General features: G+C 42.4%; 1 protein-coding gene across 8 annotated transcripts in view; it reads right to left on the bottom strand.

Annotated features, from left to right (window-relative positions):
• Positions 1 to 5,647: 5,647 nt before the first annotated feature.
• The window catches only part of KIAA1210 (KIAA1210 ortholog), an 84,548-nt gene continuing 72,473 nt past the window's right edge, over positions 5,648 to 17,722 (bottom strand). For 6 of the 8 annotated variants that reach the window (XM_075007967.1, XM_075007971.1, XM_075007974.1 and 3 more), the window contains 6 exons: positions 17,361 to 17,564; positions 15,295 to 15,391; positions 12,217 to 13,809; positions 11,339 to 11,490; positions 10,312 to 10,414; positions 5,648 to 7,975 (listed from right to left, as the gene is read on the bottom strand). In XM_075007967.1, coding sequence (XP_074864068.1) covers positions 7,800 to 7,975; positions 10,312 to 10,414; positions 11,339 to 11,490; positions 12,217 to 13,809; positions 15,295 to 15,391; positions 17,361 to 17,564 — 2,325 coding nt within the window. In that variant the 3' untranslated portion in view covers positions 5,648 to 7,799. Of the gene's footprint in view, positions 8,066 to 10,311; positions 10,415 to 11,338; positions 11,491 to 12,216; positions 13,810 to 15,294; positions 15,392 to 17,360; positions 17,565 to 17,722 lie in introns of all 8 variants that reach the window. The other 2 variants (XM_075007968.1, XM_075007975.1) reach the window with 2 other exon arrangements.

Here is a 17,722-nt window from a genome sequence, read left to right on the forward strand (position 1 = left end):
ACTTCTACACTTTTCAAAAATTGTAATTTTAAATAAACAGCCATCTTCATTGTCTAATCATCAACCAACCTTACTGTGTTGCCTATTATTTGTAGTGTGGTGGGACCCAAACACCCAATTAGGGCTATCTTGGGCACAGAATATGGAAAATCAAAGATAGTAGGATGGCTGCATGAAGGCTCTCAGGAACATTGCTAGCTCTCATGGCTTTACCACAAATCTTCTGAAATGTGGCTTTTGTCTTAAAGCCCTAGCTCCTGGAGGCAAGAGGTTCCCCTGAGACTCAACTTTATTTTTTTAAGTAAGTTTCTAGTTTTGTGGTTGTGGGGAAAAAAGAGCTTGGAAACGTGCACTTCAAAATCCAGATGATATGTTAAAATCGACCCCAGATGTATTTTCTTAATCACATTTTTTTTAAACGTGTGGGATTAGCAATATCAAAACCTATATATGGAGATACACATCTCATAGAACTGGAAGGGACCTTGGGAGGTCATCAAGTCCAGCTCCCTGCCCTCTTGGCAGGACCAAGTGCCATCCCTCCCCCCCGCCCTTTAATCCAATAGCCCCACTCCCTGAATGGCCTTTACAAGGATTGAATTTACAACTCTCTGTTTAGCAGGCCAATACATGAACCACTGAGCTATCCCTCCTTTTTTCATTTTTGGTTTTTTTTTTGAAGACTTCCTGGGACCCAAAGCCCTTTGGCATTGGCCCTCGTGGGAGGCTCATGACAAGTGAAGTGAATACAGCTGGAGCACAGTCCTGTCTTTCAGTCCAAGCTTTGGTGAATGCAGTTTTTGCAGGAGCTGCTTAGTTTTCGCCTGGGCAGTAATCACAGCCTGGATTAGTGAATATTGGCTCACAAACTGTACCTGAGGCTGGTCACATGATGTTAGTTCCTCCTCCTTGTTTCCACCAGCGCACATGCATTAAAACACTCTTGAAATATACCAATCTCTTGGTATTATTTTTCCAGCTAAGTGACTGCTTTAGTATCAGAGGGATGTTACTTCATTGCTGATGGGAAGGTGGCCTATCTGATCACAAACAAATGAGGATGTGGTCCCTGACACAAAGTCTCTGCAATAATAAAAGCCGAGGGAAAGTGAGGAAACCTCTGATTCATTACATAAAGCCTTTCACAGTCGAGATGGGGTAGGCAATAACTGGTGGGGGAGCACTCCCAGATTATGGTAAGAGATCAAAGGCCTCACTTTTCTATGTCCCTTCCAGCTCTAGAATTCTGTGATTCTATTTTTTTTTCCCCATGGGATATCATCTGGTCTCCCCACTCCTCTCTTTGACTGGGAACTGATCCCTGGGAGCAGGAAATGATTTTGCTTGGTGGCTGTTGTATATGTCCTTGGGGCAGATTTCACAGGCTGTGGGCTGGGTTTAGTTTGATCTTTTGTTTAGAACCTTTTTTAAGCTTCTCTTTCTAATGTTTTGTTTTTTCTAAACCAGGCTCAGATGCTTCAGTATATCCATGCACTGATTTGTAGCCTAAACAATTTATTAATTTATTGTATGATTTAATTGTTTGATTATTTTAAGCATTAGCCTGTCATCTCCAGCATTCTAGGCAGGAGAGATCTGAAGGAATATCCTCAATGGATTTCATCAGTCTGAGTAGAACAGCAATAACTGCACGGTAAGAAATTAATAAGGGGGTTTCCTAATGGAGAAAATTGTGATGAAGAGTAGGGAAGTCTTGCAAAGGTTCATATAACCTCAAAGAATAACCACAGAATTCCTTCTAGCCATCCTGGCATAGATTTGTCTTTAAAAGGAACAATAATATCCTGCCTTGAACATATCCAGGTTAGTGTTTTTGTTTCCATCCAGTAAAGTTGCCTGTGGAAATATTTTGTTTCTTCCCCTTCACTTCATGTTTCTCCTTAGCGCCAAATTCCCATTCATGGGTGGAATGCATGAGTTGCCCTCTCCTGAATCCAAGGCTGCCCAAAGAAAGCCCATGAACAGTTCAAGGAAGCTTCTCAAGAGACTGCCTTACTGGAGATTTCTAGTGCTCCCTAGATAACTTATAGAAAAATGTTACATGATTTCTCTCAAGTTACATGTGAATTAAATGCTTCTGTGCTTTATGTCAATCAGATGTGCATGCCAACCCCAGGCAGTGTGCAACTTTCAGTTCCAAACAGTGTGCAATGCCCTTCCAGGCATTTGAATGACCACCTCGAACACGCACAGCATGTGAATTGGCAAGGCCAACAAGTCTCTCTTGCCCTGAGAAGCAATGAGGTATGCCTGTCCCTCGGAACTCAAACATCAAAACGAAGTCATTGAACTGCTGTTGTGGATATCTTGCTGTCCTAAGAACCTGGCTGTAGTAGAGCTTTAAAATGGATTAGCAACCATATTATCCGTTTCTAACGCTGTCAGAATTTGGAGACACAGCAATATGCCTGTAGGCCTTCTTTCTGCTTTTATGGCCTGCTTCAGGGGTCAAAGTCGATCCCAGATACGCAGTTCTAGCTACACTATTAGCATAGCTAGAATCGATGTATCAGGATCGACTTTGTTCCCTGGTGTATCTCTGGGATCTTCAGGCTTGTGCTGATATCCCTTACTCCACATGTCAGCATGAAGTACCAGGGTCGACAGCTGAGCCCAGAGAAATCAATTTTGCCAGGTCTTCACATCACACAGCAAAATCAATCCCTGGAAGATTGTTTGTGGTGCACCAACCCCCACATAAGTATAGCCATACCCTGCCACTGTTAGGGGATCTGAGAGTTTTCATAAATGGTGAATAGGTCTAGGGCCAGTATAACTAACTAAAGCAGACACTAAATATAACTTTCTCTGTTTTCTTTCAATTACATTTTTATTTTTCTTTCCCATAATTGCTCATGTTCACATTTATTCTTTGCTACTTTTTACAGATTCACTCTGATATATTTTAAGGAGAACTGGACAGAAGTTTACACTTTCTTGCTTACGTTTAATTGCAAGACAAACTTTTTTTTTTAACTTCTAACTTTAAACATTTCTAAAATTATTTCCCTCCCCAGATTTGTCAAACTATCCAAATTTTTTTCAAAAAAAGTTATTTTTCCCAATGTTTTGCAAAACATTTGTAACTATGTTTCAAAATTGTCAGTGAAAGGAAAAATATTACTAGAATATCTCATATCAACTTTACAGTAAAGTAGTGAAGAAAAAACGGATCCATTTCAAACCTTTGGAAAAAAAACTCTAAAATGTTGTAATGCTTCAAAAAAACCAACTTCAGTTTTCACAAACTCTAATTTTGTGTGTTTTGAATTTTGGAGAGTGAGGAAAGGACTGTATCCATCAGCAAAGGAACTCAGGGCAGGTCTACACTAGACCTTACAGTCAACTGCACATATGCAAATCTAGCTACGGCAATTGCATAGCTAGAATCAACGTATCTAAAATCAACTGTAAGGTCTGTGCTCACTGAGGGAGGTCAATAGGCGTATTTCTCCTGTCAACCTCCCTTACTTCTTTGCAAGAGAAGGAGTACAGGGGGTCAACTGCCAACTCCAGAGAGACCGATTTTGAGCATCTTTACCAGAACTCCAGCAGATCAACCCAGAATGGGTCGATCTTCCAGGCTAGTGTAGACAAGTCCCTAGAGGGTCTGAAACGAAACTGCATTTGCTCTGCTGTTCCCACGACCGTGAAGGTTCATAAGGGGCCAACACATCTCACCATGACTAAATCTACTGTGGAGATAAAAGACCTTAAGTTAACACAGAGTGCCCAAAGCACATTTATCCCACTCAGACTGCCTTGTTCAGCTGATACTTCATTATAAGCTGTGTGCAGAGCTTAATGCATAAGCACCTTCACATACATGAGAAGGGACACATTTAAGCTAAATATGGTCTAGTTCAACCAAGACCCTAGGAACCCCTGTGCCTAGCAATACAGGCACCAAGGCCAAGTTCACAAAATAGTGGTGGAGCTGGGAGTAGAGCATAGCCAATCTACCCCAGACCAGATCCTACAAACACTTCCACCTGTTCTCAACGTGACAGGTGAAAGTAAGCCCAGCAGAGCCAATGCACTGGGGTCCTAATCTTCTGGGCTACACTAAACTAAGAGAAAGAACTTTCACGCATGTTGCTTCCAAACCAGCTCCCCTCCAAAAGCAGCAGCAAACAGTGCCATAAAGTGGGGATTGGTTTCTATAGATAAATACAATGTTTGGCCAAGCCTATTGTTTTCTATGTATGTACAGAGGAAGCAAATCCATCAGTGAAGGTAGAAGCCAAGGAGGGTGAGACAGTCTGTTCAGTGTTCCCATCTGTACATAGTGATACATGTAAAAGAGGTGCCAGAGATGTTGCAAAGTTAGATAAACATTCTAGCTTAGGAGTCTGCAACCAAAATAGTGAGAAGAGCCATTTTTTCAAATTCAGTTACCAAATCAATATTTCAAGAGCCACAATTCATTTGAACACAAGACAGTCCTTAGTAAATAACACAGAACCATACTTTCTGTCACCCCTGTTTTAACAACAACACAGGCACACACAAAATGATTTGTACCAGTTATAAAGTTAAGTTACCCCATCTCCAGGCTCTACCTGCCTCAGCCCCCAAATCTACCCCCATCCCCAAGCTTTACCCCCCCCCCCATTCCAAGGTTTAACCCCTCTCACCCCAACTGCCCTCCATCCCCAGAATTAACCTGCCTCAGACCACACTGCTCCTCCACGGCTCCCATCACCTCCCCCCTGCCGCCTCCTTCTCAACGTGGCTGTGGGGCTCCGGCAGCGGCAGGCTTGGCCACCCCCCCTTCCCACAGCTCTCCTGCAGGCTTAGCGCTTCCCCCATGTACAGTGCGGGCAGCTCCCTGCCCTGCTGGCTTTCTCTTCTGGGGCTCCCTGCCACAACTGAGCGCTCAGCGGCTCTGGAGGGTGCCGCTGTTTAAACAAAAAACTAAATTCGGTTGGTTTTATGGTGGGTAACTGAACTGAGATTTTGTGTTTAAGCAATGGCAGCCTCTGAAGCCAAAAGAAGAGTCAGCAGCGGCATCACCTGGAGCCACAAACAGCTCCTTAAAGAGCCACATGCAGCTCTGGAGCTGCAGGTTGCTGACCTCCATTCTAGAGCATTTGGATTCCCTGACTTGACTACCAAAGAGACCTGCTCCCTGTCTGCTCCCCAAAGCGCAGTCTGCGGCATGACCAGCTGGCTAGTGCCAGGGTAGTCACGTGTTAAAAATGGGCTGTTATTAAGAGGTCAGTTGAGGCAGTTAGTTCTAACATATGGCCCATATACTTGACTTTGTTGGCAAGCTATGCTCAGTTTCCATGAACAAATAGAAGTTTGCATTATCCTGCTCATGGAGGGTCAGGAAAATATTGATACTAAGTATCTATAGAGTGGTTTCCTGCCCAGGTCTGCTGCAAGGAGTGGGAAATCTCTCCTCTGGTTGCCCAACTCTTCTGATCAACCTATTCTTAATACCCCTCAATAATTACTGATGTTTCAGTTCACCATGTGCTTAAGCTCCAATCCTGTCCCCAGTGATACTATGCCAGCTGGTTAGTCCTGCTGAACTCAACATCCACATAAGTGAGGCACAACACTGAGGTTTCCCCCTCCCCAAAGAGACACTGCACCAATTGCCCCAGGAGTTCAATACAGTCTTTCACCTGTGTGATGTTCAGTCCAGAGTTCTCCCAGTGCAGAATCTATGCAGCATTTCAACCCACCCACCACAAACACTTCCTCTAAAAAGGTCTCCTTCCCTAATGAGACTCACCTGTCAGTCTCCAGGAATCACAATGCATCCAAACCTTGAAAAATTCCATCATGACAATAGCATTTAATAATAAACCAAAGTTTGGGAACAGAATACAAAAGGGGGTCCCTCCAAAGGTGAGGATTACAAAAACATATATACATACCATACAAGAAAATGAGAGACAGCATCAAGAACAAAAGCAACAAGATAGATAGCTGCTGTTATCATTTACAGTAGTTTAGATATGGGATTGCAATCCAGACTGGTACAGAACAGGACAGAAGTAATAGCAGTATACAGGAAAGTGCATATTTTAAACAACTACAGTAAGCCCATGTGTGTGACGTCAGCTTTAGAAAACCACAGTACGAAATAATGTTTAATTTGTTCTCTTACATAATATTCTGACACTTTAAAGAATTACAAGTGCTTCAATATGATGCAGGGGGATATACACTTCTTAGAGCAGATACAAACAAGAACTGAACGAACTGTGGAATCTTTTCTCTTTACGAGTACCATTAACTCACAAGAGCAAACCCACTAATTTAAATGGAACTAATTTTGCAAGTCAGTGTTTGGCCACATGAATAAAAATTAGCATTGATACATATTTCAGGCCAGAATCAACAGGAAGAAGTCCAGAAAATGAGTTATTCCAAGGTCAAACAAGTTGTTTCACATTTGGACCTACTGCCACGCGTTATTTTTCTTAAAGATGCTATTGAACTTCTTCAATAGAGACAATCTGTCAGACAAGTCAGATTCTTCTTCAATGTCTTCCCTGGCTGTAAACAGAAAAAGTTTTGCAAATGTGCAATGTACAGGCAGGTGGAGTTTGGCTGTCACGACACTGATGTCACCGTGTCATTTTACAAAGTTTATTTTTAAAGGATCCCATAAGTGTTGGTGTCAGGACTCTACAGATCTTAGTGAGAGCAGACCTGGACTCTAACAAAGCAGCCGTTTACCAGCTGTGTGTCTTTAGACAGCTGTTCATCTTCAGCTTTCAGTTACATATTGAAGGGTAAGAGTGAATGATGAGTGAATTTCTTTTTCTGAATTACAAAGGAAACAGTCTAAAAATCAAAGTGCCATGAATGTAGACAGCGGGATGCTGTTTGTGCCAAACACGCATCCTTCAATGCAGAACAAAAGATTAATTCAAACCCTCCCCACACCTGCCTTTTGTAGGGACATATCATTAAAGAGGCTTGGCAAGAGAAATTGCTATAGGCTAGAAATGAAAGATAAGTGATTTTTAGCTTACGTACATAGACCAAACTCAGCATCTCCAAACTACAGTAAGGTCAGTGGAGTTATTCCAGATTTACAGAAGCAACTGAGCAGAATGTAGTCCTTAGAAGGTATTGAGTCTTTAAAATGCTTTAGCAACAGAAGAGCAAAGCAGTGCAGTTCTGGGCCTTTCCAGCAGGTAGCATAATACAGGTGTGAGGCCCAAGGAAGGGTGACTAACCTCCTAAGACATGACAGTCCCCTACATCTGCATGGCTGCTTGCATCTTATTTAAATTATGAAACAGATAGGTTAAAAATCAGAAGCACAGTCGGATCTGCCCTAACCCGAGCATTAGAGACAGAAATGCGACTACATCAGTGACAGCCAGTCTGGATGCTCCAGTGCAGAGCTCAAAAAACATGTTGTGATACCAAATAAATTCAGCACTCAAAGTGAAATTATGCAGAATACTGTACTGTGAGCAAGTACTTTAAATTCCCCCTTTGGGAAGAGAAATGCTCCAAAGGCTCTGAGAGCATCACTGTCTTTTAGTTAAACGTGTAGCCAGGATGAAAGAGTCAAGTGGACTTTCAGAGTACTGCGCTGTGAGAAATGCTCACTCAACTAATGCTGGCGGTTACTGCAGGTTAACCCATTAATGGCATTTCTTCTTCACATGTTCATAGCTATAGTCTCTGCTGGAGGTTCCAGGGCTTTTATCTCATCCCCCACAGAAATGGTCCCAGTGAAGGAGTTACTATATAGGGTTAACACAGTTATTGGCAATATGGAGAAGGAGACTCTTCATTTGCTATTGAACAATCTGAGGCATTTCACTCCAAGCTTTGGCTTTTTTCTTGGCCAGGGACAGCCAGGATGGTTCAACCGAGTTGCAAGGCGTCATTGGCAGATTGCAGGATTGTCTTGTTTCCTTTTCAGTGGTGGGAACCACAGATGCTTCCTGAGCCATGGGTCCAAGTATAACTGCTGAGAACAATGCCAGTCAGTCACCAGAACACAGGAGAGTTAGACAGAACGTAAGCTAACTTATTTTCCTGCTCTTTAAAGTGACATCACCTAGAGGTGAAACAAAACCAAAAGTGACACAATTTCACAAAGCAACAGAGATAAAAGAATTGCCAGACTAGATGTGATTGGGGAGTCCAGAGACCAGTAGCCTGTCTGTGACAATGGCCAGTACCAGCTGCTTCAGAGGACAGTGTCAGGAACTCCGTGGTAGGCACTTATGGAGACAGGAGAACGCTTTCACTGGACATAGGATAACTCCCAATATTTAAAACACCAGTAAAATTTTACCACAATTCTTGGGTGTTGGGTTTGTTTGGTTTTTATTTTGCTGTTCATATGAACATCCAATGGCTTTCTGAATTCTGCTAAACACTCCTGGCCACAAGTATAGCTTGCGGCAAGGAATACCACCGGCAGTTTTTGCATGGTATCAAGCACTAGTGGCTCTAGGAATCAGATGTGAAAGTGGGAAAAATCACTCCCAGTTCACCTCGGACCAAAAGAATATCTGTGTCTTCAACACTGAGTGGTCTGGAGATTTACTTCCTGGTCTTCATTACCCACAAAAATACTTGTGTCTAGGTTACTTTTGAAAATGGAACGTGCACACTTATGAAGATTACATCCATAGTTCTCTGTACTGAGCGAAAGTCAGTCTCAAGTCCATCAAAGAGTTTCTAGCGCATGGGAGACAGAGAACGGGCCCATCTGAGGAGACATGGTCTTAAGGATGAGCCTCATCATGCTAACAGGAAGCCTACTTAAACAAGGCCTGACATTTACTACGAGATGGGTGTAAAGCAGCAGCTCTCAATGCAGGATCGTGTTTCTCGGAACTCTGTCCTCATCATCCCATTCTATTCTGTTCTACTCCGGCATCAAGCCGCCCCTGCTGGCCTGTGTCAGATATCACACACAAGCCACAATCACTTACAAAAGACAGAAGAAAACTTTTCTGACACACTAACATTTACAAGCCAGAAAGTGCGTCCAAGGTTACCGCTTGCTCTGGAAATCACATGCAGCCCTTTCTCCCAGATAAAACAAATTATTGGCTCCTTTAATATAAGTGAAATCAGGGGAGTCTAAGCTTTGAAAGCCTTCTCAGCTTGTTGGTCATGTGGGGACAACACTGGCTGCAGAGCCTGGTGTTTTTCTGAACACTTGTGTAACGGTGATTTTCTTGGGAACAGCAACATTAGTCAGAGATATGGGGGGCGGGTTCCCAAGAGATGAAAGAACAGTAACCTTAGCTGCGACCACTGTGAGGGAAAGATACTGTGCACCAGGCCACCAAGACATTCCATAGAGCACAGCAATGCAAAGAAATGTTTGATGCTGCTGCAGCAGCTCCCATGGGTGCCATGACTTTCAGCCCAGAAGCAAGGATACAAACTGAAAGGGGCCTCAGGTTCATACCTTGTGTTTGGATTGCCATTAGGCATTACAAAGCCTTCATATATCAGGTGGCCCCAGCACAGGCAAGGGAGTAATTTTCAGCCCAGCCCTGACAGTACTCTAAAAGGAGACCTCGCAAACTTCCTTCCTCCCAGCTTTGTACTGAGTTTACCAAGTTTGGGAATGAAGCTGGCACAAAATGGGATCTTTAGGGAAAAAATGGATCACAGCTGAATCACTGTTGAACTGGCAGCTAACATAGCTCATTGTGTTTCCTCAGACTGTTACCCAGGGCTACGCTGGCCACCCAGGACAGAGGGCGGAAGGCAGGAAAGTCTGTTCACTTACTTGCAAAAAAGCCTTGAATCTAGTAGATTTCACTCAGCAAAATAGGTGTTTAGATGCAAACTGCATTTGTGTTATCTGCCCACAGTTACAGCTCCACTCTAGCTCCTATAGGCATGGGCCTGAAGAAGGACTGGGCAAAAGTTGCATCAGCACAGCAGCTGTCTCTTTGAGCCATAGTTCTTCCCTGGTGGTTGTAATTTACTACTGGCCTCTATTCACAGTGAATCACTACACCAACAACTACCCTTTCCATGCCCTAGTTCAGGAACTCTGGTGAGCAGGCTGAGGATGGAGATTAGATTTCCCCTCATTCTCCACCCAGTTGCTCAGGGGATGGAGTAAGCAGAAGAGCATTACCTACATGCCTGGACCCAGCCTACTGCTGGAAAACGCTGAGCATCCACCCGCTGAAGACTGTGCTCATTTAAAGATTTGTTCAGTCTGGGAAGCCAAAAATGGATACACCAAAAAGTCACTAGTGAAAATCTCAGCAATTGCTATGAAAGAGTGAGCAAGACAGACAGACACACAGACTTAAAAAAAAATACCTGCTCCAGCAGATATAGTGATCTTTGTTTGTGATTTCTTCTCCTGTGCACACAAGCTGGGAGCTTCATTCTTTCTCAAATTCTCACTAGTACAGGTCACTCCCTTTCAGAAAACAAAACAAAACAAAACAAAAAACCAAAGAATGCAAATAAGGAAACCTGCAAGTGTAAATAATTACACACACAGGACACAGCTTCCCTTTCAAGTTTGATCAGTTGAACATCACTAATGTTGCCAGCCAAGGATCTTTGGCATGGACCGGAAATTCATCTGAAGATAAACAGACACATGGCTCAGGAGCTTTTGGGAATACACAATGACAGGCCATGTGCTTTTTCTCTTTATGCTGATTTTGAGTGGCATGTTTAACAATCACTACTTGTGCTATCATATCCACTTACCATTGAGTCTGTAATACACTCACGAGCACAATGATCACTGAAATAACACTACTGCTTTGTCCTTCTTTGGCACTATCTATCCAACAATCACAAATCCTTTACAAATGTTACTGAATTAAACCTCAAAGAGGACACTTATCTCCATTTTACAGATTAAGAAACTGAGACATAGGTCAAATGACTCACCCAAGGTCACACAGGAAATCTGTGGATGAACCACAAACCTTTTATCTCCAAGTCCTTTGCCAGAACCACTGTTTAATGGCAGAGGAGAGGCTGTGGAAAACTACTGTAACTTAGAGCAGCTTTGTGGCTGCTTTATGCTGGGCATCGGCAGATCCTTTGCTGGGTTTTGAATCAAGCGGCACTAAGATAACTATTGCACAAAAGGTGTTTTGTGGAGTCTGACCCCAAAATTCCAAGTTATTGAGCAGCAGATACGACTAAATACACATGTCCTCATTTACAACAGCAATTGTCTGTGGGCAACGCTAGAAATTGGTTTTGAAAATTTGGTCATAAACATTACTAAAAACTGCACAAGAACATAAAATTCAGCATTTTATACAGCTATCCAGTCAGACTGTTACAGTGGTTCTAGTCTACCAGCCACTAGATATCATACCTCTTCTTGATCCATTTTGGTCAAAGCTTTGTCCTCCTTTTTACGTCCTTTGGCAAGAGGATGATCCTGGAAACCTTTCTGCTTCAGTTTTGCCATGGACACCCAAGTTGGTTCAGAGGAAGCAATTTCCAAATGTGGACTAGGGACTTTTTCTACAAAAGAAGCATTTTAGAAGTAGAGAAGGGACTTTGGCCAAGTCTGTAAAAACCTGAACAGTTTTATGTTTTAAAACCTTTAGTGAACATACTTTGAAAAGAGTGAAGACAATTTCCCTGCTGATTTGATCTAGTTCCTTGACAAGAATGTTTGTCCTTTTTATCTACTTGAGGTTACAAAATCAGTAGGGACTTAGAACAACATACTTATGGTAAAGGCTAAATGTAGAATGCTAACAATTGTTCTGAAATGTAATCCAGTTAGAGAAAGGATGCTTTTTCATTTCCCAACTATTTTAGGAAAAAAATATTACAACTAATGGTAACTAATCGCAAACAATCGCAACCTCGTTAAGTTCTAAATTCCATTGGCCTGACAATTAGTTACAAAACAAATTCTATGAATTCCACAAACTTTGGGCAAAAGCACTCACATGTGAAAGAAATGGCTTATTTTATATTTCAGATGCCCAGTGACTACTCTAGCTTGGATATGTGGTAGGGGGGAACCTAATAATTTTCTTCATCACTCTAAACCCAAGACACAAGTCCAAACTGCCATCAGCTGAGTTACTGCTGGGCTGAATGGGGTCCTGTATTTCAGCATCAAGGCTATTAAAGAACAGTTTTACCCTTTTCATATCCCTAGTCTGCCATTCCTTGTGATGGTTTTCCACAGCCATTATTCTAAACAGACTTTGGATGCAAGTAGCACATAAATACCTGAGAGTTTGTTATAGTGTTGCTTCTTTGAGACTTCTTCAGGTTTGGGGGCCTTACTCTCTTCCGTGACAGCTGAGTTTTTAGCTGAAGCTTTTGTACTGCCTGGAAGGCATTGAGGAGGCTTCCCAACACTGACTGATTTTTGATCCTCCTTGACAGAACCAGAGGAAGTGGTGTGAACAGCTATTGGAATCTGCTTTGGAGGTTCATTGTGGTACTTTAGCAAAGAGGAGGTTCTTCTCAGCCTAACCCCAAATGGGTTTTCCACATTCTGTAGTTCATACTCGGCCCCCTCCATGGAAGAAATCAAACCGGCCTTGTTGCTCTCCTTCTCTCTCTCAAACCCTTCAGAGTTGTATTTTGCAAACTCTTGCCTGGTGGTATCTAAGTAACCTGTTCCTTCAAACAACTCTGGTCTTACAGGAGAGGATGGGGAGCTTCTAGAAGAGAAATCTTCCTTGGAGTTTGAACCCCCTGAAAGAGATCGTTGCCAAGCAGGCGCAATGGTAAATCTAACTGGTTTCGTAGCAGTGGACTTCAGTGGAGTTTTTATATTTTCCTCTGAGGATTTGGTTTCTTTCCTTGTTTTCACCTGAGAAGTTACACCACCTAACTGGTTCTCCTTCCTGTCACCACTGTGAGGGATATAACTATTGACACCAGCCAAACTTGAGGAGGCAAGGCATCTGATGGAATGTGTTTCCAAGTTGTTGGATACATCTGTCTCCTGATTGCTTTGGCTTGCCTTTGAAACGGAACAATGCATTTCTGGTTTGAAATGTAGCTCCTTGTTCACTTTACTGTGAAGCAGCATGGCACCTGTATCTGACATAGACACAACTGGGTCTTTTTGTAGGGATGGTTTTGTATCTACGTGGTCTTTGGCTGACTGGACTCCCATAACTTTGCATATTTCTTTATCATTTTTTGCCACTGGGGTATTTTCAGGAGCCAAAACAGCCATCCATTTTCCTTCAGAGGAAGTTTCCAAAGAAGTTAAATGAACCTGTGAAACACACAGTGCAGGATCTGAACTAGGCCAGATGAAGTTGTTCTCACTCATGCCAAAGTGATCTTCCACTTTCCCTATGAGAGCCAAATCACTGTCCCCAGGCTCTTTGTCACTTTGTTGTACAGGTTGTTTTAAAGATACCTTTGTGGCATTTCCCAACTTATTTATGTCTTCCTTTTCCATGGAAGTGCCATACAAGTCAGATGCTAATGTATCCTGAAATAAAACAGCTTCTGGTTCAGTCTGTAGAGATTCAGAAAGTTCAATTACCTCATCAGTACTTTGCAGAAGTTGTTTGAATTCACCAGTAGATTCATCAGAGCACGAAGGTACCAGTACTTCCTCTGCCTTGTTCTTCTCCTCAAACTCTTCTAAAGACTGCATGTTTGGAAAAGACACAGTTACTTTATATGAATGATCAGTTCCTCTAGAGCACGCATCCTCGTCTAGCAAAGTACAAATTACGTCTGCCGCTGAAACAGAATTCTGAGGATCACTTGTGGAACTGTCAGTCTTTGTTATGGCCTGCGTCTCCTTAGCATCACTTTCTGTTCCATTATTCTCCTCCGAGTTTAAGGAACCTGTGTTGAACAGAAGAAAACAAATGTATGCTTGAAGACTCCTGCACATCTCAACTCCCCCGCAACTTTAATTCATACAAGATAGCGTGGCCGTGTGTTTGGTCCTGCACCCTCAGCACCTGACCCATCCCAAACAAGGGAGTTTGCCAGAATAGGGGAAATCAGGCCACCAGGCTCTATTGAAGGGCTGTGAGCCAGGCTCCCCTCCTGGACGCTGCCCACAGACCTCTGCTTCTGGCACACTGGCTGAGCTCCCTGTGGGGCTCTGCTCCCATCTGCCCAGCCTCCTGGGCTGCGCTAGACTGGCTCCACTCTTGGCCACCAGCAACCTGTCACTGGGAATCTGTGGTCCCGGACTCTCTGGTCTAGAAGGACCATGGATGTTGCTGGACCAAGAGGTTTAATCTCACTTCCCAATATCTTAGTGCCATTTACTAAATGCTCAAGACTCTTCAAACACACTTAAACAGGTGGGATGACTGAACAGCCTGGCTCAGGAGACTGGTAATGAAATATGCTGGCTTCCACTAGGCATTATAGCCAAGGTTAGTCATGGCTGAAAGCTGCTGTTGCAAGTGCCTGCTCAGCAGCTGGCATGTCAAATGCACTGCTGCTTTCAGTTCAGATCTGGGTGTTCCAGGATGCATATCAGTAAAATCACCATGACTATTAGCCCCATTACTGGTCGTTTCAGGAATGCAGTACCTGAAATGGCGGTGTGGGGATGCTCACCCAGCTGAAATCTGCATTGTTCTTGTTTGTTGGCTTTGGAACCTCAGCCTCTGTCTGTTTTCACAAATGCTGAATTCACGGACTATGTCACCACCAGAATAGTGGCAAAGAGATGCCCAATAACATACCACACAGAGGTGTGAGACGTTAAGGGCCCTCAATCCCCATTCACTTCAGTGTGGCTCGTAGGTACTCAGCACTTCATGAGTAAGACTTAACTTCCTGCAGGATCAGGCTTTGCGTTTGGCTGGACAAAACACTGACATTCTTATTATGCTGTAATGTTACAATAAATCAATGTATTTATAACACATTGACCAAAATCAAGGATTAGAAACATGGACTGTTTGAGAGAAATGTCAGCTGATTTTACTATTGCAGTGAAAATCAACTATCCAAGAAAAACAGGCCTGCTTGTACATAAGCTATTTAAAGTCACTGTATACCATCTCACAAGATGGTTTATTTCCAAAGGTACAATGCTGAAGCAGTATTTACCAACCTCGGATAAAATTTTCAGTAGTGCCTAGGTTACTTGGAAGCATCATCAATTAATTTAAGGCTCCTGTGTGTTACAGGTGCTTTAGCAAAAAGTTAAACCTAATCTGATATCTGTTTTAATGCCTTCCACAGAGTTCATCATCATTCTGTTCAGCATAGCACATCATTCCTGGCTTGCTTTCAAGCACAGTCTTCCATCTTGCAAGCTGAGGAGATGGAGACTGGGATTTAAAAATCAGAATTATGTCTCACCTGACCAATGCTCATGCTGGTCAGCATCTGGCAATTTTGTTGTACTTTTCCTTTCTGAAGTTACAGAAAGACTCTGCTCCTTTTCCAGTTGTTCCAGCTGGTGAGATTTAAAAAGACACTGGGGTTGTTTCAAAGTAAAGGCTTGTGCAAAAAACTTATACTGTATGTATCTTCATTTTGAAAAATATAAACATACACAAGGAAAAAAAAACCCTATAGTGTAACGTCAACACTGGTAGACATTAATGTTGATACACCAATGAATTACACAAGACATCAAAGCTTTAAAATTACAAAGATGGAACTTCAGTTTATTTGTGAATACCGGAAACATTCTAAGATAGACACATTTTGAGAGAAAACAAAACAGCAGTAATGTGTAGCTTTAAAGACAAACTAAATGATTTATTCAGTGATGAGCTTTCGTGGAACACACCCACTTCATCAGATCAATAGCATTTCCAGTACAGATTGACACCTATAAGTTCAGAGGTCCAAAAATAATTGCAATACAAACTGACGAATCAAAGCTCATCACTGAATAAATCATTTTGTTAATCTTTAAAGTGCTACATTACTGCTGTTTTGTTTTACTGGAATACAGACTAACACAGATACCTCTCTGTTACTATTCAACATTTTGATAGAAGCTGTTCTCAAGGCATCACAAGGTGTATAGAATACAGTATTTTCCAAGATGCCATTTTTACACCAGGTCTCCTCTACTGTTGTAGTCTTATCTGCTGCAGCACAAACAACATCAGATAAAGTTTCTGTAAGAGCGGTACTCCCATAGGGCAAGGCAGGCGTTCCAATCTCCAAAGGGGCAGAAAGCCACGCTAAGGAATTCATATTCCGCCTCACAGCAGTAAATCCAGAACAGATTTTCAAGGGGAAATGCTACTGGTATGGAAAGGAGCATCCTACATAGAGCAGCTGCTCCCTATTATTTCTGCATTCTTCCCCATCACTCTCTCCCTAGCCTATGGGCCCCATCAGCACAGTTTGTTTCCCAGGACTCTGTAGATTCCTAGGGGTGGGGGAGATATACTGCTGTTCTCCTCAGATCCCCACTTGGGTACCACCCACTTTTACTTCTGTCTGCAGGGGAAGTGAAAGACTGTACAAGGCTCTACATGTTCCATGCATCCATCTGTCTGATCAACGGGCTCCCAGATTCAGGGAGCTGCTAGGACTGACATTCAGCTCAAGGCTGCTTGAACTAGCTCTAGTTCTCACCCTTCTGGGGATGCAAAACTAACAGAGAAGGCTGTTCGAAAGTCTCTAATAGTTTTTCTACGTTACATTAGATTTTCAAATCATACAAAAATGCATTGAAAAAAGTTTCATTGGAAGTTATTCAACAACCAATTAGAAACTAAAAAAAACCCCACTTTCATTTTATTCAGATCAAATAGAACAGAGGACAAAAGAAATCTGGTTTGAGGGTTTCCTTTTCTTTTCCTTTCAATGGTAAAAGAAGGGTGGGATGACAGCAAAAAGAGACGAGAGAAACAACGAAATCTAAATTTAAATTTGAATTAAAACAACAAAAATTATTTTGAATCACTTCCTTGAAAAAAATCCAAAATTTTAGTTTCATTTTAAAATTTATTTGGGAAAAATTCCTATTTTGGACTGGTTCTGAGACAGCTACAGAGTTCTCTGCAACAACAACAAGTCCTGTGGCACCTTATAGACTAACATATTTTCGAGCATAAGCTTTCATGGGCAAAGACCCACTTCATCCAATAGAGTTCTCTATTTTACTCATTATTCACTTTTATACTACCTAATTCCACAGTTTAATTTTCACTGTATCAAAATTATCTGCCTCAGAGCCATTCAGTCAGATTTTACGGCCAGAAGAGGTCTAGGTGTCTGTTCCTGTCTCTAGTAAAAGCAATGGGAGTATTCCAACGGGAATTTTCCCATTGTCTTTGATCACAGTTATTCTCCAGTTTAACATATTCATGAACCCCAGAGGAGGGGGAAAACAGCAAAGCCTACACACATTATGCACCCATCGTCCTCTGCTTTGCAGTCAGGCTCCAGAAGAGACTTACAGAGGTTTTCTGGTTCTTATTGGTAAAAATTCTCTGTTTCCGTGGGTTTATGGCTATTCTGTGCCTCGCTGCAGAGGTATCCAGGCAACCCAGAGGACTGGCAGGGGTGCTGAAATCAACAGGAAACAAGCTGCTGGCTTCTGGAATCACTAGCACCATAGAAGACAAAGGGCTGACAGGTCTAGAGGAAGCATCAGAGGGTACCTATGAAGCAAAAACACATCACAGTTTATTTTGCTCAGCTCTTCTGTGCATCTGATCCTGGTTCATACTGCCTATCTAACCAGATTGGTTTAGAAGCACATATGCTCAAAATCAGACCTATAAAAATACCAACAACTGAATTTTTGGCATAAATCGCT

Source organism: Carettochelys insculpta, chromosome 13 (assembly GCF_033958435.1).
Source record: "Carettochelys insculpta isolate YL-2023 chromosome 13, ASM3395843v1, whole genome shotgun sequence".
Lineage (NCBI taxonomy): Eukaryota > Metazoa > Chordata > Testudines > Carettochelyidae > Carettochelys > Carettochelys insculpta.